Source organism: Streptopelia decaocto (assembly GCF_964273445.1).
Source record: "Streptopelia decaocto genome assembly, chromosome: 1".
In the NCBI taxonomy this organism is placed as follows: domain Eukaryota; kingdom Metazoa; phylum Chordata; class Aves; order Columbiformes; family Columbidae; genus Streptopelia; species Streptopelia decaocto.
In genome coordinates this window covers 205,069,579-205,090,735 of record NC_138663.1, presented here as the reverse complement: position 1 = coordinate 205,090,735, position 21,157 = coordinate 205,069,579, and the positions used below count along the sequence as shown (strand labels likewise).

The following is a 21,157-nucleotide window of genomic DNA, read 5'->3' as shown; positions in this document are numbered from 1 at the left end:
TCATTTTGTGCTGTAAGGAGATCTATTCCTGCAGCTGCTCCAGATGAGAACCCCATTACCACCTGTGGGCCTTTTTGGCAAGGCACTGATTTCCTTCCTTATCTCCATGTTCTGATGCTGAGAGCTGCAGATCACCTTGCATGCCTTCTGATGTCAGCTAGAGGTGGATGATAAGCATCATCTTATAGATTTAGCCTATTGAGACTTTCACAGGCTTCCATGAGAGTGGCTATAAGATTAAACCCAGAAATTTTTGCATGATAAAACACTGAGGTGAAAATCTTATGTATGAGCCACCTGATGTTTACCTAAATTCAGGCTACCCTTTTGTATGTGCATGCTATTCTTCACTTTTAAGTGTGATAGAATTATAGTGCACACCTCAGCTACTTTATTTGCTTACTTTTTTCCCTCTTTAGTCTGCAGCTTCCAATGGATCAGAAGGATCTCGACAATGTGGTGAACACAATAAGGAGAAACAGACTTTTGAAAATTATGTGGTAGACATGAAGACAAAGGTATGGTCTACTCTTTCATGATGGAGAATGAAATTCTTATTCAGTTGAGTTTTGCTGGAGGTGGAATATGTAGAATATACTGAATTTTAGCTTCTGCAGTAATTTTTTTTTCTGCTTAATGACTGTATGTACATTACCACATTCATAGAGGCTTATGGCTGCAATTTATTGCTGTATGTTAGCAGCTCTGTGCATTTTATGCTGTCCTAGGCAGTATTTATTTTTTATTTTTATATAAAAATGTTAATATCGGTGATGGTTCTACAGGATTGCTGATCTCAAGATGTTTTCGTTTTAGTGTGCAAGGTGTTGCACAGTTAGTGAAATTTATTCAAGGTGTTTTCAGTCTCTCAGTGTGCGCTGTAGTTTATTTTTGGCCTGTAGTCGGTATGGAAGAATATGAATGTCAGCAAAGTGATGATTTTTGTGTGGGCAGTCTAATGATACCTGCCATAAAACTCCACTGAATAATGCACGAAGCAATGTGACTTATGGCTGTGGTGAGGGGGTATGTTACACCTCTCTTTGTAACAGCCCTGCTGCTCGCAATGGTGAAGTTATAAGTGTTTCATTATAATATCTCAATTATTTTCATAGGTTCACAGCCTGGCTGGAAAAATTCTCTTGGGTTTAGAGATTATTATGGGGAATTTTTGCCTTGAAGTCATTGTGTATTTTTTCTTTTCTAAGTGAAAGAAAATTATGAAGTTTTCTTTTAAAGTTAGCAAGCTGGAAACATAATGAAAAGAAAACAGACATTAATTGAGTTGGCGTGCTTATGTGATACCTCGTAGACTTCAGTAAGGTCATTTCTAACAGTGGAAACTTGCAGATTATTTCTCTTGTCTAAAGCTTTTTCATGGGCTTTGTTTAAATTTCTAGATTGATTTCTCTGTTAACGTTTCAAGATCTAAAGAGCTAATTGTCTAGCATGACTTTCTGAGTTTCTTGTGTTACTGTGTTCCCAGTTGATCGGAAAAACTTTTGTACCCTATAGGACACGGCGCCACTTGAGGGTTGAAATACAAGAACGTGTATATTCACTGAAATTTGTCCCTATATTTATGGAAGAAATTATTTCCCCAAAGCAAGGAATTATCAAAAGCTTGATATATATGCACTAAATACTTAGTGTGAGGAGGTTATAGAAATCATGGGATGTAACGGTTCTCAGCCCAATTTCACAATATCATTTCCAATATGAATACCCAACTGAAAAATGTACCATCTTTCCTACTTAGATGGATACTGTGAACTCCTGGACTCATCATTTCTCCCCCAGCAGCTCTACATAGTGCATTTTCACACTGTTAGTAGCTCTCCAGCATGAAGTGTACATGAGAGTAAACTCCAAAAATTGGCAATTCTGTTGCCAAACTCTAAGACATTCAGAGCTGTGAGTGGTATCTTCTTCAGTTCTCAGTACCGTGGAATGACAGATAGCAGATATTTTGTTCTCGTTTCCTGGAACTTGTGGTTTAGCGTGTCGGTTTGTTTGAAAGAGTCATTTTGTCTGATTTCTTTTTCAAGCGATGGTGTCAGTGGCACGCTGCTATGATAGTGACACATAGCTATTTAGGACTGGCTACATGTTTAAACATATGCACCAGAGCTTTTCAGTTGCTGATGATCAATGGGTTGTTAGATTTACTTCCCCAGGCAGAATGCTCAAGAATGAAAATGAACTCTTCATTCACCGTGGATCTTGAGAGCTGAGAGCCACTTCAGGACATATTGCCCTTGAGTACTGTGTCTTTCTGTTGCAGAGCATCCCAGCCCACGTAAACCCAATGGAACACTTGTAACTGAAGCACCTCTGTTTCATTCTGAACAAAGGACTTGTGGGAAGCAAGAGAAAACAATTATGGCGTTGTATGGGAAAGAATAGATAGATAAAACATTAGGTATAAGATTTAAATTAATGAAGGCTGCAGAGCTTCCAAAAGACGAGCTTCTTCAAGGCTCTTCAGAGCTGTCAGATGTCTCAAGGACCTTTACCTATTCTCTGCTCCACACCTTGCGCTTGTGAACATGTGTTTCCTACAACCCTACAAGCCATATTCTGCTCCTAGCTTGCCTCACCGTCTTCTCACAGGCCCCTAAGCTGGTGAGTTTGCGGGAGTGATGCTACTAAAGAGGTTGCATGGTCTCCATCTTTGGAGAGTTTCAAGACCAGACTGGATAACGGCCTGAATAACCTGATCAGACCTCACTGCTGAACCTATTTTGAGTGAGGTGTTGGAATGAAGACCTCCTCAGGTTCTTTCCATCGTCACTTATCCTGCTATCTTTTGATTACATTGACTCCTGGAGAGGAAGGGAGCCAACCGCCCTGCTGTCCCACTGAGCACCCCAAGAGGCAAATGATGCACTACCAGGTGCAGCAGTGAAAGGCCAGGTATTACAATAAGGCCCTCAGAAAACAAGTCCTGCAAAGTGCACATTGTCTATTAAAACAAAACCCACCAAAAATAGCTTTTTTCTTGCTTTTGAGTGCTGGGGTTAAAGCGATGTGAGCTCCCAAGTACTGAATAAAAGGGTTGTATGTTGGGTGTGTGCTTGGGGCAGGAAGAGAGGGGATCCCCTCCACAGCTGTGGAGCAGAAAACAAACCTTTATGTGGCTCTTGAGCCTGGGACCATGGTGGCCACTTGGGTGCGGAGTCTTTGTGATGAAGTCCAGCTTTCACTTCTCCCTGCACCCATTATACCATCATTTTATTTTATTTTATTTTATTTTATTTTATTTTATTTTATTTTATTTTATTTTATTTTATTTTATTTTATTTTATTTTATTTTATTTTATTTTATTTTATTTTAATTTCTTTAGAAAGCTACCAGTCAGAGAAATCGGTCAGGACTTCAATGCTGGTTGTGCTAAATAGCGACGAAATTCGCCGTGCATAGGAGAAGGGGAATGGTTGTTATCTTATAGCTTCTGCCTGAGACTCTTGTGGGCCTGAGGCCAGTGGCAAAGCTGCTGCCGTTGGGCCTGCTGCAGTCAGGAGGTGCAGAATTGCTAATTTGATAATTTTTAAATTAACACCAGCACTCATGGGCTTCTGGTTCTGTCTGGGAACAGCGTTAACATTCTTAGCAGCTAAAGCATACAGAACTTCACACCTTCTGAAATTTGTATTAACTTCTCTTCCTGGCTGTAGGGGATTTATTCTGACATTTCATCTGTAATATAGCCCCTAACTACATATGCATGATCTGCAAGATTATTAGTTCCTCATTTTTTGTTTTCCGTGTGGCACAAAATAGTCCTAAAAAAGAGGCTGTCTCATGAGATTTTCCCTTCTAGCATAGAATTACTCAGATAACTTGCATCTTGGTGTTAACCTACTTACTAACCAACTGTGATGCACAGCAGCCTAGCTGGAACTGGGGTCAAGTGATATAAATGGGCTCTGACCATAGAGACATAACTTCATAACTACATCAATTGCCCTCCTGGAAGAGACGTAACCAGGAAAGTATTTATTTGTAGCTTGTTTGGGTGAAATATAAGACCTGAAAAGAAGAAAGAGAATTTAGCCCCATGTGAAAGACTGGCAATTTAATACCATCAATAAGTTCTCCATAGTACGCAATTTAAGATACGTTAGATGTAAATAAACCTCTCTCCACATTTGTAAGATGATGTGTGTGTTTATGTGTTTTCTGTGTAGGTGCACAGAGCTCTAAATAGTCACTGGCTAAATTTTACAAGATGCTGACATTACTAATGCTGTGTTAGCAGTCTGGTAGATGTCTCCTTTCTTAGTGTCTTCTCTAAAACCTGGAGATCTAGTACTCCTGTTTTTCTTAATTTCTGCTGTTTGAATTAAAGACGATAGTCAAGCCAGTTTTGCTTGGTTCTGTTTGTTGTTTGTTTGGGTTTTTTTTTAACAATAAGTTTCTCTTTACAGTTTGTAGTCTATAATATTTGAGTTTCAAAAGAATTTTTAAAAGGTTTTAAAAGGTGTGTCGTGAAAGTTTTAAAAAAATAGTAGAATCCTTCTTATTGGTCTTACAGGAGCTTACTTTTACAAATTTTCAGTTCAGCTGGATGTTATAGGCTCTGTTTACAAATGTAACTGCCTAATTAAACCCTGTGCTTTGGTTATGCGAGTTGAAGTATCTGGATACAGTGAGGATTTTAATGCTATAAAGGAGGATTAAATTGTCCAGTCTAAACTACTGCATTATACAGACCATCACATTTCACTCACTCACCTCATATTGTTTGGTTTTGTATGACTTCAAAATAGACATCTTGGTAAAATTAGAGGAGAAGGAAGCAATCACCTGGGTAAGTGGTTTTCACACGGTGGTCCACGGAGGCACTGGTATCACAGTGAGAAATAGTTGTTATTATTCCTGTATTAAGGCTTCCTGAGAGCCAGAGCTCATCACAGAGGTTATTTTTGACCATCTAAAGCAACTACAAGCAACTATAAGCCATGTCTTTTCACCCCAGATGGCTGCTTCTCAATTTGTTTGGTTTTTGGGTCAAGTCGTTCTATGGTAGATTTCAATCATGATCGTATGTACAGATAACACGAAGGCTGGAAGAGCAGAGGAAAAAATAGAACTAAGCAGCAACCTGACCTGCAGAAATTAGAGCAGAATGAGATGTTGCTAATGAAGGGTAAAGCAGTGCCAAGGATTTGAAAATCTTAAGCTCGAGGAGAAAAAATGAATGGAAAAAGTAACTAGTTGGAGGAAGAAAATGGAGGAGCTCAGCCTCTTTTTTGGGTTTGGGATGGACAGTTAATGGAAATGAGGAACTGTATACTTGTGAGAAACACTAGAGACCCACTGACAGTCACCTGTTCCCATGCCCTGACTTTGTTGAGTCATCGATAACATGCATTAGAAGCTTTGACCAGGAGCCCTGGCAACAAAAATGAGACCACGGAAGGATGGATCTGGGGTCCGTGTCCCCAAAGGTGTGGGGCTCTTCTGTCTGGGATTACAGGGGGTTCTGAGGGTGAAAAGCAACCAGCAGAATTTCAGAGACCGTGCTGCTCAACGATGCACTAAGCTCGGGTAGCACACGGGCAAATCCTGTGCTGTTAAATGCTTGTTTTATGGAAGGAGGTGACACTCAAAAATTGGAAGAGGACAGGAGGAGGTACTGATGGAGCCTGGTTTTCCCAGACACACACATGAGTCATGCTGTTCAATTAAACAGTCTCAAATAGTTCAGACCCTCTGTTTTTCATATAAACTGTAAATAGGATCATGTTTTCCCTGGGACCAGCTCACAGGAGTAGAGTTACTTGCAAGCAGAAGCATTTACAGATCATGCACTTGGAGACCAATTTCAGAATAAATCCCTATATGCCAGTTTCAAGTATGATAAGAAATTTTACAGCCATTAGGTAATAATATGTTTCACACTTTACTAGATCAGCTTGAATCTACCAATTGGGAGAGAAAATGTGTTGGTTGCTTTACATCTAAGTGTTAAAATATCTCTGGATTTTGGAGTTGACTGAATTCCCTTTTACCCTATGATGCTTAGAGCACAAGTGTGGCTTAGGTTAGACCATCTTATTGGGTTAATTGGTTCTTGAGTAGATTGTTAATTGGTTCTTACTTCAAGGACTTCTCTGTTTCATATTATCTATAGTTTAATAAACTTGTCTGAATGTTTGGCTACTGGACTAAACCTCAGTAGGGAGAAAACATGCAGGTTCCAGTGCAGCCTGTAAACACAAATCAAGTTTGTTTTGTGCACATGTGGTTGCTTGGACTCAGTTAAAGTTTTAGACACAGTTGTAAGTGCTCTGGAGACTTTGTCTTTAGAATGTTGTATCCACCAAGACTTTAGTAGCTGGGGGAGGGTTGGTTGCTCTCTGACCACATATCTGATCCAGTATGGATTTTGTAACTTTGGTAGCAGTGACCTCATTTTGGCAAAATAGTGTGTGTCATTTACTGAGCCTCTTGCTGCTTTAGCAATCACAAGAATATTAGGGTTATAACCTGAGTAATTTATGGAAGAGAGATGACTCTTAAATATCCTTTTATTTTCTTGGAAAGGCTTATTTTATTGAAAACATATTTTAGCTCTGAGTGAGAATGAGAGATCCTCAGCAGAGCACCCAGGGGGAATTGTGCTGTCCAGTGTGTTGAAAAGGTGAATTGTAATGTATGGGTGTCTAGACGTTTCCTCTTGTTGCTGTCAACAGTCCAGTTGGCTGTATTTTTTTTTTTTTTTCCAGTGAATAGGAGCATTGATTTTCCTCTCTCTTTGGCCAGCGCTTTCATTTTACATATCTTTTCCCTTCTCTGTCTCTTTCTCTCTCCCTCCCTCTTTCTTCTCTTTCTCTCTCTTCCTCTGTCTGTAAGAGAGGGAAGACTGTAAGACCTGACAGCGAGCTTTCTAACTCAGAATGATTCATGTAAGGCACCTGAAAGGGAAGCTCTGCACCAGCATCACTGCAAGAAAGGTAGGGCTTTGGGGGCTAAACCGTCTGTGGAACACTGAGCAAAGCATACAGAACATGAGATACAGCAGTTAAATCTGTGGATCCATCAAAGATACAGAAAAAGTTTGGGAGAGAACTTGAGTGTTTTACCTCTGTTGTTTGGGGTGCTTTCTTTTAATTAAAACGTCAATGTTTTTTTTCGTAAGTGGAAAAAAAAAAAAGGTGCCCTTCTGTAGCTTTGAATAATGTATATAATGTGATTTGTCCTTTTTTTTTCCCCGTGGATGGTAGAGTATAATTATATCACTGTTGCACTTCACAGCCCTGCATGCATGTGTAAATATGCAATTCCTTTTTTTTTCCCCTGACTGATTATTTTCTGTTATACTTTCTGAGAGTTCGCCTTATCCAGCTGTTATTTATGCTCAATTCCCGAATCCGAATCTGACCTAGTAATTCCGAGTGGTTGTAGATGTGACGCATGAGCTCTCGCACACACCTTAATGTTTCAATCATGCACTTCAAGCAATATGCGGTTGTAGGAATCATTGCTCTTAATAAAAAAAACCCCTTACAACCCAAAGCAGTTGTTTTGGCAGAGAAGTGACAGCGCTGTGATAGATGGGCCCGAGAGTTGTGTGTGTTGTGCTTGCTCGGAGTTCGTAGAAAAGAGGAGGGAGAGAGCGAGCGAGAGGGGGGAGAGAGAAAAAAACAGAAAGACGGGGAAGGAGAGAGCGGGAGGGAGAGAGATTGAGAGAGAGAGAGAGACAGAGAGAGACTTGGCAAAGGAAATCTTATGGGTATACTGAAACAGCAGATCAGAATTGTGAAAGCACAGCCAGGGCTGAAATGTGATGCTTTTGCTCTTTTGTGCTTGTTGTGGTTCTCATCTGCCTATTTAGAAGGCTGCATACCATTCAACAGAATATTTTGATCACAGATTGAACAATGCAGCAATCAAGCCTGATAAGCCACCTGGAAGTTTTGCTTGAGATGATTTCTAGTGGGTTTTCTGATCCCTGTGAGCATCATGACTGCCTTTAGCATTGTGGAGGAGGACTCGAGTTTCTTATGAGGGCCCCACTTGGAAAAGCAGGCTGTGCAGATTCAAGCCTCCGGTTCTGTTCATGCTGTTCAAAAGCCTTTCCTCACCCTTGCTGATTTGTTTTTATGATTTACATATACTCCTGTGGAGATTTACAGGATGGATTGTCTGTGCATTGTCACGACCAAGGTAGGACTGGAAACATTGCTGTTATATGTACATATTTCTCTGCTATTTTTCTATTCCTTTAATTAAATAGATTGAGCATGTACTGTGTCAGGTTGCAAGATAAAGTGATAAATAAGCGTTGCTTCAATTAACATTTTGTTCTCTTTTTCCTGTAGATTATGCAGTTTGTTTCTGTATCACTTCCTAAATGATATGTAATTCACTTATTTTCACTTGCAAAAGGAAAAGGATTTCATCTTTTATCTTAGCCTGTGCTTATGTCTATTAATATCTCTAGCTACCAGAGCACTTTCAGAATACACAGTATATGGCACATATTTTCTCAGCTTATCAGTTTATTCTGTAAACTAAAGAATAAAAAAAAATGGGGGGGGGGGATTATATGGGTCCTAGTATTTTAAAGAGGCCAATCAGATGTACTTTAGATAGTCATGATGTTTCTGATTGGAGAGATGCAAGTTTCTTATGGCTTATTGTGGCTTTTTGGGGGAAAAAACATAGCTTACTTTGCATCCCTAGGCCTGAAAAATAAAAATGCCTTGGTCCCAGTTCAGCACTCTTATAGTGATGTTAGATCTAACCTGACTGTTTGGGAAAGGTCCTTCTAAAAAATTCCCTCCAGACGTGTGTGCAAACAGTTTTTTATCCACAACAGCCGCAGGCTGATGACTTTGGGGTTAAGGGCACTTCCCAACTTCAACAATCTGGGGTAGGGATAAACTGGATGATTCTTTGATATGTCCTAAAACTTACCAAAATAGGTTAATATTAAATGACAGGGAGATAATCAGAGAACTCCCTTTCTCTTGCTACAGGACAGGCAGCTCACCGCATGTTTGTAACTGCATTTTCACATGGTGATAGTATATATAAGGAGCAGTTACTGGGGAAGCCCAGACATTGGGGTTCAGCAGAGTCGCTCCCTGTTCTGGTTTATTTTTGATGAATTTCATCATTTCAATAGGACTTTGCAAAATGCCTGGGGCAACTAGAACACCTAGAGGCTACGTAAAGGATAGGGCAAACCAGCGGTTAACGCTGCCGTCATTGTTGCTGTCATTTTTCGCATCACGGCCATGCCAAATGGGGCCCCCCATCCATGACATGGAGAAGGGCAGGAGGAGGCACCCGGGGCACCCATGGGCAGCAGCAAAGGGTGGCGGGTGGCTTCTGCAGAGAGCAGGGAGCGTGGTGGAGCCGCAGAAACAGATGCGAGCTGTCATTCTGATCTTGATGGTGAAGAAACCCATATGGGGAAAGAACAGGAGGTGAATGAGGCCACAGAAGGAGCGTGAGCTCCTTCTGTGGCCTCATTCACCTCCTGTTCTTTCCAGGTCCTTCTGATTCCCACAAGCCGTGCTGGATCTGAGACTCCATCCCCGACCTGCCCTGCAGCAGCCTGGAGATGCCAGCGGGTGCCCATTGATGCGATAATGGTGAAAAGCGCTCAGCAGCGGTGGTGCAGCACCGCCGAACAAAACCTGGATGCAGGATCACACTAAACATCCTTTCTCTAGTCCCTGACGCTGCCTCCCAACAGAAAATAAGCAGGAAGGTTGAAAGAGACAGCTGTGATTTGCTCTACTTTTGGGTGTCCGGAGGTGCGGTGAGGACCTGCAATCAAAGCCATCCTTGGCCTTGAGAGGTTGGCAAGGAGGTCTGTAGTAGCTGGGTTTGGGACAGGGAAGTGAATCTACATTTAAGATAGTATAATTGGGAGAAGAATGTGGCTCAGTGCCTTTTTTTGGATATCAGGAGACACCAATTTATTTATTTTATGAATTAGCGATTAATGTTTCCGCTGGACATTTTCCGAGGACCTTCTGGACAATAACAAGTGTAGACTCATGGTCATCTCACTGCTGCTGCTGCTCTGAGCAGGGCTCCCAACTCCATCTACATACAATATTTTTCCTCCCATCTCTTCTGTTTCTTGGATTTGCCGCTAAATGGCTGAAGTGTTATGAAAGTCAAGCATATGAGCCCCAAATATTCAATTCCATATAATCAGCCTTCACTGCCAACTTGATGTTGGAAGGAGATAGGATTGTGAATTGTAGGTGACCTGCTGTTTGGATGCATGTGGGAACAGCATATTAACATATGTAATTGAGCTGAATAATGACAAAAATCTAGTTTCAGAACACTTTCATATTGCAAAGGCTTGAAGCCAAATAAATTACAGTTGATTTCCTCATCTTCTTGTGCTGCCATATTTAAATAACTGCACCAGTGTAATTACATTGTATTGATCCATAATCTGCTCTTACTTTATTGTGCATTGGAGTTTCTTGAAACTGACCAAATTTTTATGGCACCTGTTTATGCCAATTTTCACTGATATGGTAAGAGCAGACCTCTTTTGAGATTTTTTAAAAAATTGTTTCAATAAGTATGAATTCTCCAGAGCAACCGTATGGTCAGTTTTGGCCGTAGATCTGGTAATTATCCTTATCTGAATATCCGTTTGTCTGATTTGTGCTAATAATTGCCTTTCTTATTCCTGTCAAAGTGGATCTTAATGTCAAGAGGAAGTAAATACATCAGTTTTATTTTTCAGTTAATTATTTTCAATAATTCTTTAAATAATAAAACGGAAGGAAAAGATGAATGCTATTTAAACTGCAAAAGATGAACACTGTTTAAAAAAGTTGACATTTTTAACATATGGTCATTAAATTTACTCTGGAATTTGCAGTATCTCCAGTCTATAGAAAATGACATAAATGTTGTGGTGGAGTGAACATGCCCTTGTAGATTATGTACAATAGATCTAAAGATCCTGCTTTGAACTCTGTGTGGTGAAAGATGCCATCTAATAAAATTAGTTTCTGGTGTGCCTTGCCAAATCTTAAATCGTACTGATGTTTCAGCCAAAATGTAAGATAAATTTAAGATATATTTAAGATATTAATTTGTACAGATTGTTCTTCTATTGTTTTACATGCTTCATGTTTTCATGCATTTCTGAACCCAGGACTTAAGAAATGCTGAATCGGTCAAAGAGGACTTCTTATGGTCTCCTAGTTTATTTTAATTGATCATGTTCCCAGCATAGCTTCTTTCTATTATTGTTGCATAAAGCACATTAATTTGTGGCATTGTTTTATCATTAGGAAGGATTCAGTATAAATAAAAGCTTAGGTCAAGACTCCATCGCAGCGGGAGCTCCAGGAGTTTTTGAAAAGAAGGAACATTCCCACTGTGCCTCCCAACAGTCAGGGGCAACATGCTGTCCTCTCCCTTAGCTTTCAGCTGTCCTTCCATCCTTCTGCCTTTATCAGGATTCTGAATACAACAGTTTCTACTGCTGGTGAAAAAGCAAATAGCTCTGTGTTGCCCTACATGACTCATTATAACAGGGGCTGCTTTGCTGAAATCCCCAGTTCTTGCTGTCAGGTGGCTTAGAAAAGATGATCAGCTTTCCCTGGAGCTCAGAGATGGAAACTCTAAAGGTTTAAAACACAGCAGATGAATGAAGATAAATCAAAATATGCTTTTCTTTTTTAAATCTTGTGATTTCAAGGTGTCAGATTCAGGCTTTTTGTTACTTGCAGTTGGCAATCATGGCACGAAAAAAAGAGAGAATTGATTAACACTGCAATTGGCCATCCAGTCCTCTGTCACAAGCAGAACTAGATAAAGACCTTCTCCTAGGATACAGATTTTTAAACTGCCTGGGAAATCTAGTCTAATATTTCATCACCCTCAACATCAGTAATGGCCCTCAGAACCATTTTGTTTGGGAGCTGTAATTTGCGGTTTGCTTAAAATCCTAGATTTCATCACCTGAATGCTTCTGTGTTTAGAGAAGAGCTTGCAAAGATGTACACAAAGACTGGACACCAAATAAAATAATCCAAATTTACTCACAAAACCTAAACGGCTTGCTGCTTATTGCCCGACTCCCAAGTTCGCAGCACTGAGCACAGGCAGCAGTAGGTTCCTGTGACCCAGAGCTGTGTCCTCCAGCTTGTAATCTAGAGAACCGGCCACCTTCAGACCTAGGGAGAATGCCCAACTTGAACTTGTTGGTTTTGTTACCTACAAAAATACATTTCCGTCCTCAAAGTGTTGAAAAGTCTGCAACAATTACTCCTTCCTAGTGATTCTTGTTGCCAGCTTCCACTTAACTCTGTAGTGGATTAAGCTGGATCACTCACTACACAGTTTGCATGTTTAATTCAAGTGTCACTGGCCTCTGTGGGATCAGACGATTAAATGAAAATGTTATTATCACGTTAATGGAAAAAACGACCCAGTTCATTTCACTAGCTAAGAAGTTTGGAGTTTTGATTTTAGTTTTTTTTGTTCTTCTAAAATTCTCTGATAGTCTAGTTTTTCTCTTTTCATGGCTGTCTGTTGAGCACCTTTTCTAAGGATTTAGTTCAAGTGTTTAAAAGAATGAAATAAAGATATAAGGAAAAAAATATGTTTTTTAATGGTTCTGGGAAGCAGGATGATGTGCTTGTTTATGTTGTTAACCCATATCGAGGTTGAGTATGTACAATTCTGACTTGCAATGTTGCCAGAAGCCAACAACATCTGCCTATCCTATTTTCTTCTGCTCATCCAGCAATATTTTTGGAACAGGGGACATCTTTGTATGTACTTAAGGCAAAATTCTGACAGATGTGGGAGCAGAAGTCTCAATACTCGCAATGGTTGTGGAAAATAAGAAGCCGTTGCAGCCAAGTATGGGACCAACTTCTGGCTTAGACCTTGGGTATGGTATGACTCTTTGGTAGGTCTGTCCCGCTCCACACACTCATCACCCCACACTGCAGCATGAATTTATGAGTAAAGCCAAGAAAAGGTATAAAATTTACATCTTGTCTTTTTGTCAGCATTAGCTTTCCTTTCCCCATAATCCCAACATGGAAGACAAGGCAAAATTCAGAGCTCATCCTCCTCAGTAGCCTCACTGTGAAGCTGAGTGAGGAGTTGCTGTGGCTTGGCTAGTTGACTTTGAAACTATCAGTCTACATTAAGTGTATCATTCTAAATCCCTGTTGATTGTGTGCCTTGCTTGGGAAAGTTAGTGACAGGTCTTGTGTGCCCGTAGGATACTGTGGGTTCCCCAAGTGAGGGGAAAACCCTCATTTAGCATTTAGTCGACCTAATTGACTCCCAGCACGAACCCAGTTGATTTAAAGGGTGTTTTTAGAACTTGACTGGAAGATGCAAAAATGCAGAGGTGTCACTGCTGAAGTGACCTCACCGTTCCAGCCTCTCTAATTTAAAGCAGCAGCAAAACCAGTCCCAAGGTGCTCTCAGAAGGGCAGGATGGTAAATCAGATCAGGTCATCTGCTGGAGGTGGAGAGCAGGTACGCACACTATATGGCAGCTGTTGGTCTCCCTCTGCATAGGTGAATCCACTATGAGGTTAGGTTGGATTATTGATTATGGTGTCGTGAGGCTAATGCAAATAGGTAATACTTAGAATATGTATTTATGTTGAAGTGCCTTTATAATAGGCCTTACTGAAGAAAATAGGCCTATTTCCTCCCCCCCTTGCCCAGTTATATTGTGTTGAGCTGATACAGAGTTTTTAAAAAGGTCTGTACTTGGAGAATGAAGTTCAATTTATTTTGTGGGTCTTCCTACAAGATCAGCTCTATGTGTCTGAGAGGCTGTAGGGTAAGTCCAAAAATTAGGAAATTATAAAACTAGGTATATATACTGAGGCTGAATGAGTGCCTCAGGTATGACAGACAAGTATGATCTTACCAACACCAGGAAAGCTGTAGAGAGCTACATTACATGAAGATTGGGTTTAAATTTAGCTGAATATGAAACAAAAAAATAACCACATTTCTATGTGCCCACATATTGCTAATAATGCTAAATAGATCTGGGCAACATTTGTTGTTTTTTCCTTTGCAAGACTTCAGGCTTTGAATTATTGCAGTTTCAAATCATAAACTGGGTAGCTAAGTTTTTTGTACTAAATTTCCTGGCTATAACACATCTGAAACAAAGAAAACATAATAATTTTCCCCTCAGAGATTCACATTTAGCTAAAGTCAAAATCTTTTTCTATAATCGTTATTGGGTGCTGATGAGCACTTCAAACTGTGGTGTTTTCCTGCCAGACCCTAAAAGTGTAATAGTGCTGAATCCATGCAATTTACATGTAATTTAGTAAACTCTATTCTGAAGTGGTACTTGAGCACAGCTTTGATGACTATGGGTTGGCTGCTGGCTAAACTGCACACTCTTAGAAGACCAGAAAGATCCTTTTCATTGATTACCATTCATCTTAGTTGGAGAACACACTAATAGATGTCTGGCAGATGGGGAGTATATCGGAGTATTTATTTCAAATCTTTATTTACCAATGTTAAATTTTGAAACAATTATTGTAAGGCTCTAGCTTTTGGATTTCAAACATTATGAATGTAAACTGATGAGACATGTGTTGTATTTTCTGGAAAAAAAAAAATAAAACTGGGGGGGGAGTCTCAAGAAAATTACACAGAACAAACCAATGTGCATTGCATATGCAACATCTTGTAATTATATCTTGTCAAAAGCTCAATTTTTTTCTCCTTTATTCTTTAGAAATATGGTAATTGTCCCTTTTCCCTTGTAGTTAATTATAAATTTCAGGAAGAATTAAGTCTGTTAAATCTCTTCTTCCCTCTCTTCCCCCTCCCCTGGTCTCTATGGCAGCAGCAGAAATAGAAGGGAATTACTTTGATCTCAATTTCTGAGTGACACTTCGTTTCTTCCAAGCATTGACCTTGTTTAGTGCAACTGAAATTTTCAATAGATTTCATTAGATTATAATTTGCTGATCTTAGGGAGATGTCTTTATTGAGATTGGTTTTAACTATGAAAGGAGAAGGGTGATTTGTTTCATGAATCTATGAACAGCTCTATAAACTGAGAAAAGAAAATGTTCAATTAACTGCTCAGGCAGATATGGTTAGTGCTTAATACTAATACTACTGCACAGCAGTGGAGAGCTGCAGATGTAAGGAAAGGTGCAAGATACTGAGCAAGAAAAGAAAATGAGAGAGCCTTATCCTGCCTCTGTTAATGATAGTGCTGCTTATGATAGCAGAGCTATACATCCTTAGCAGGTCCCTTCTCTACCATTCAGAGGGCCTGGGTGGAGGTGGGAAGATAATTTCCTAGTGCCAAAGAGATCTGCATTTTTATGCATGTCATATAGCTGGAGCTGATCGAATGGATTATTTGCAATGTCCAAGAGGCCACTAAAAGCAGAAAAGATGTGTGTCTCCTGGCATGCATCCTGAACATAAACATGCATTTCTTCTATGTTCTAATCTGTTTTCTACTACCATGCAATTTTCCTTCTGTCTCCCTTCACCTGATGAGAGACTTCTGAATAATGAGACGATGTGTACAATCAGGAAAGGAATGATATTTATGAGTGAATCATTAGGTCAGGGGGGACGGACTAGTATATGATTATATTTTACGCAGTCTGAGACCTCTGGTTGAGATCTACAATTTTCATTTCTCCAGAGAATCATCTGCATCAGAGAAGATAATTTGTAAGGATGTGTAGGATTAAATAGTTATGTTCCACTCGGTTTGTCTTCAGCCAACTCTTTTGCTACTGGAGACCTCACTCAAGGACTTGTATATAATTTACAAATCATATTCTTGGTCATTCTAGGGGATACAAATAGGATCTTACTTGTGAGCACTTTTGATTCTGATCACCAGTATCTGCTCTGAGAAATCATGTTAAGACAAATCTTAAAGAGTGCTGCAGTTCAGTGAGCCCTGAATGTTTAGCAGATAAGATATTTCTAAATATCCTTTCTGTATTTTGTTTCATCTTCCCACAGAGCTAAGATCTGCCTCCAAATGTATCTCCAGCCACAGTCACATTAGGCAATATCTATCCGTCCAAATTTGGTATTGAATACATATATATAATCTCTCCCTGCCTATGAGAAAGTGGCAATAAACTGTATGTACATGCTCTTTAAGTCCTCCAAACATCCTTAGCAGTCACTGTGGTTGATCACACAACACTGAAGAATTCTTCCTTGAAATCTTACCCGGAGTTTGCTGATGTGCAACTGCGTCTCTGTCACCTGAAAACTCTCTTGTGCAGAGCCACAGAGCTCTCACCTCCTGACTTAATATTCAATAGGCAAAATTTCCCACTGCAACAATACAGAGAGCACTGATGCTACCACTCTGCATTATATTAATGTATCTGCGAGATACATTATACCAATTTTTCTAACCAGTGCTAACAGCAGTCAGTTATTGCATCACCTGACTGAGAAAATCATGTAGGGAAGAAGCCGGCTTAAAGGTTGCATGCTAGAAAGGTAGAAGTTTGGCACAGAGATTCTGAACGGCTTACAACCTTGGATTTTCTTTCTGGAGTCAGTGCTTTTCTGTTGCCTGGTTACTTATGGAGCCTGCATTTCTGTATGCTTGATAAACCTATTGGTTTGTGAATTACATGTAACAGTGCTTCCATTGAAGGAATTGCACTGTCTCTAGCTGGCTAAGAGGTTAGCATCTCTATCTGACTTGGGTCATCGCTTCATTGCTTCCCTCCTGTATTATTACTATGCAATGTATCAAGGATTCAAAGCATTAACGCAGAAAATAAGCTGTGACTGATGCTGAATTCAGCAATGAGAATAGATGTATTCTTTTGTGTCCCAAGGTCTCTTTATATAAAAATCACACAAGCTGAAGATCTTATTGCATATTTTGATGGCTCTGATTGCATGAAGCTGCGACAAAGCCTATGCCTGGATAGCTGTGTCTATTGCTATGTTGGAGCTGTCTCAAGGGTGAAGCTTAGTGCAAGATGCCGAGTATCCTCAAGAAAAGAGCGTAAAACAAGACTATGGAAATCACTTGTTCATAAGCTGTGGTGAAACAGCCCCTCTGGTTCCATTTAAGATGTAGAACTCTTTTCTTACAGGATATTTTCCCAAACACCAAGGCAAGACATATTCTTTTTACAAGTATTAGCAAACATGAAAAGGAAACTGCAGGTAATTCTGTCCTCCCTTGAAGGCTGTCTAAAGAAAAGTGATTTCAAATGGTGGATTTTCATCACTTTTCACATTTTTAACTTTCCAGGGTAGTGGTGGACCAGGCGTTTTAGTCCTTATGCTCACCAGACTCCTAAGTTGTTGAAAATGTTAGCAGTAATAATAAAACAGAATTAGTTCCTTCTTTGGCCTGCAAATAATTCCCAACATATTTATTCCTATGCTTATTTGTGTTTCTTATGCTTGCAGAATACTTTAGGTAGTGTTGACCTTTGGGTAATATTTTTGTAATTGGTGTCTCTAGGTGTGACGTGTTGCAGCTTTTGGCTGATTTAAAAACATAAAAAATGAGAAATTTTATGAAGAAAAGCATTACCAACAACTGCTATAAAACCTTATTTCTTAGAAGTACGTCAACTAGGTGAGCGTGTAAGATGTGAAAGATATGAAAAGCATTGGTTTTTACACAACAGTGCAAAAAAGTAGTCATCATTCAAATAAGAAATCAACTCCAAACTCTAAAAAGCTGTAGGAGTGCAGTGTTCGTCCTAGTCCTTGAGCCACATGCATTTCTCAGACAATTCCAGGGCAGTCATGTTATCAACACAGTAATTCAAATATCCAGCTGTGAAAGGCCAAACTCTGCAGGTCACCCTACAGCCCAGATGCAAACCCAGCCCAGCCCTTGCTGCCTACCAGCAATTCTCAATTACCTCTGTCTTTCGGGCCTTTGAATATGTAGGTTATGTCATGTGCTTCTGGGCCCTGGGGCAATTTTGGTATCAATCTCAAAGTCAAGAGTACTTGCAGCGTATTAGCCCCTTGTGCTATGAGATCTGGAGCCTTTATTTTGCAGATGTATCCTCTTTAAGATGTGAGGAGTTTCCTAGCATACATGTTATACATGGTTACCTGAGACTGTAAGATCGGGCTTTTCAATCAGAAAGGTGTTTCCTGTCCAAAGCAAATTATTAATTTTCTTACCTTTATCTTGGCTTGGATTAAAGCCTGAAGATCTACAATTGTTAAAAAAAGGAAAAAATAATTACCAATGTTTCATGCAGTCTTTTGATCAAAATACATTTATAATTTTATTATTTTGATAGGATTACATAGTCTGCTGCTGCATTCATTCCTTCCTTACACATACCTGCAGGATATTGTTGCCATGATAGCAGTGACTTTTTCAAATCCTTTTACACAGACTTTCTAAACTTTCATCTAAAGGTACAATGCTTCTTGCTTGCTAGCTGCGTTTTTGAATATTCCTTAAAGTTGTCTAAATGAAAACATAAAAGATAACCAGTTTTTAAAGTTTGGGGAATATAAAGCTGAAACTGATATGCACAGTTTTTCTTTTTTTTTTTTTTTTAAACTTATGACAGTATTTAGTATTGCAATGCTTTACAAATGTTTACTTTTTGGAGTTAAAGAACAAGTACGAATAGTGCTTCATTAGTTAATGTTCTTAAATCAGACTAAGATTGAAAACACTAAGCATTAGTGTTTACAGAGGTTGCTCTCCTTTGCTCTCAGCATGGGGAAAAGAAAGGTGTAATATAGTTGCTTGTGATATATCTGGCTCAAATGAAAATAAAAGGAACAAAGCTTTTTTTTTTTTCCTGCTCAATTTCCAGCTTCAGGAACATACATGATTACAAGAGTCCCCCAATTCGAGGACCTAAATAATAGTTCGACTCCTATGTGAAATGCTGAGAGTAATGGTGGCAGAAACCAGAATTTATTCTGAACTTTTCTTCAGGGACTCTGACCCAATCTGCTGTGCAATTTGTTCTGATGGGCTCCAAACCTCTGTTAAAATGTAATTGAATCACTGCAAATGCAAGGGAAATTACAGGAAGATCAGCCTGAAGGCCTGATGGTTGCATCTTGCACTGCCATGTGGAACATTAGACTTTAAATTAATCCCTCACTCTTTTGGTTCTGCAAAGTTTCAGCGAACTGCAGGAGTCTTGGGTACTTGCTCCATGTCCTCCATGGACCAATCTGGGGAGCAAGTAGAGCAAAGAAACACACCCTAAAAATTTGGAACACTTACTTCTCCTGGAAAATAGCCCTGGGGTTGTTCAAGCTGCATCTATCACTGGTTCTAAGAGAATGTAATGGAAATGGCTTGTCATAAAATGGGCAGAAAAAAAGCCAACCTCTGCCTACTACCTAAAGCTCTGCTGTTGTTCTCTGAATGCTCCAATGTGGAGGAAAGCCAGATGGCACGTGCCTGGGGTTCAGAGTGGATGAAGGATATGTTCACCCACATAGCAAAGAACTTCAAAGCAAAATTAATGGATAAGCATTTAGGCCTTTTTGGTCCTGTGAACCGCAAATTATTTTCCCTACATGACAGTGGAAAATGACTTTTTGAGATGTAATACATACTAGCAAAATCATAGATGCTCCATCTGGAATGGAGCCCGTTGCACCTAGTGATTGCAGCACGTACTGTGTTGTGTGTAATGCCGTTTTCACTTATTTGCAGCAGAGCCATGGCAGATGCCCATCCCACAAATGTTCAGTCGAAACACCTGCTTGGATACCCATTCAGCACTCTACCGTAAGTTTGAGCCTTTTAATACAAAGATTTGAGAGACTGAATGGTAAGTCTCTGTGTTTGGAGCAGCCAAACCCAGGATGCAAGCCTTGTACAGTCGGCGGTTGTGTCCGGCTCAGAGAAGTTTGAAGTCACTGTTGCTTGCTGTAACTCTGTGCTCCAGCTGAGCATGATGACTGGGAGCCTGCTGGTTTTGCCTGGTTGTGGGCAGCTTTTGGGGGAATTCGTTCGTAAGCTCTGCTAGAAAAGCTGGCATTTAAATCACCAGGTTGTGACCAGACCCAGGTGGTGACACAAGGAAGTGGAGATACATCTTTTAGATTCCACATTCTCATGGAAGAAAGGAAGAATGATGGTGCCAAGTGCTTTACAGACTAATAAGTGGGAAAATTTGCCTAGTGTGACTTTTGGGATGATGGGCAGTGCGTGTTCTTTAGTCTGCTGGATTTATAGGAAATGACCTTTGTAAATGCTTTCCTTCTTCTGCCAATTAGATGTCTTCAGTTAGATTTGTTTTTAACTATCAAAGACACAGTAATATTTGTAGAGAAAAAAGAAACTGCAGTCAAGTTGACACTGCATTGATTTATATCTTGTCTGAACATACATGCAGATAGAGCCAAATCCTTGAATGCTGGAAGTTAAGAGTAGAGGACTGACTAATAGAGCTATGATGATTTATCTCAGCTGAGGACTTGGCAGGATTTAGCTGACATTTTCTTTGGCTCTGGACTACAGCATGATGTTCGTCCACAGCTATCAACTTGTCACCTTTTATGAGTAGATGAATGAGAAACAAATTTAAGTTTTCACTGTCCCTCAGCCTCTTGCTAATCTTGCAAGTGACTGTAAACCTTGTGGTTTTGGTTGACCTTATAAAATGTTAAAATCAATGATATCGTTGTTGATCTATATTAAAATAGACCCACTTAAAAGCATTGATTGAACAGCTGAAGTAAACAGTTTTTTACCAGCTGAGGATCTGGCCTAGTAACTAATTAGCAACACTTCTTAATTATTAATTTTGATACTCAGAGGCTTTGGACTGACTTTGTGATGTGGTCTTGTTGTTTTTTGTTAATATCAAGAAGGCTGAAGCATAAGAACAAGTATGGCAGTGTGGTGCTTTGAGAAATGGAAGTGTATTGGGCATTTGTAGTAAGTCAGGAGCAGTTGCACTCAATTATTTCCACAGGCACCGAGACCTGACTTTTCAGATAGTGGCTTTAAATGCTTTGGGTATTTTTTAGGATATGTGTTTCTTAAACCATCAAGAATAAAAGCATTTAGCTTGAGTATTCTTTGCATGTCTTTTGTTACACCAAATATGTGTGCGTGCATAGGTACTATCTATAGACTTGCTATCTTGCAAACTTCCATACTGTCACAAAAAATGATAACCTGAG

General features: G+C 39.7%; 1 protein-coding gene across 6 annotated transcripts in view; it reads left to right on the top strand.

The window, feature by feature from the left end:
- The first annotated feature begins 452 nt into the window (after positions 1-452).
- Positions 453-21,157, top strand: part of DLG2 (discs large MAGUK scaffold protein 2) — an 895,217-nt gene continuing 874,512 nt past the window's right edge. For 3 of the 6 annotated variants that reach the window (XM_082046224.1, XM_082046222.1, XM_082046220.1), the window contains exons 1-2: positions 7,718-8,176; positions 19,680-19,754. In XM_082046224.1, the coding sequence (XP_081902350.1) occupies positions 8,147-8,176; positions 19,680-19,754 (105 nt within the window). In that variant the 5' untranslated portion in view covers positions 7,718-8,146. Of the gene's footprint in view, positions 519-7,717; positions 8,177-19,679; positions 19,755-21,157 lie in introns of those variants that run through there. The other 3 variants (XM_082046225.1, XM_082046223.1, XM_082046221.1) reach the window with 2 other exon arrangements.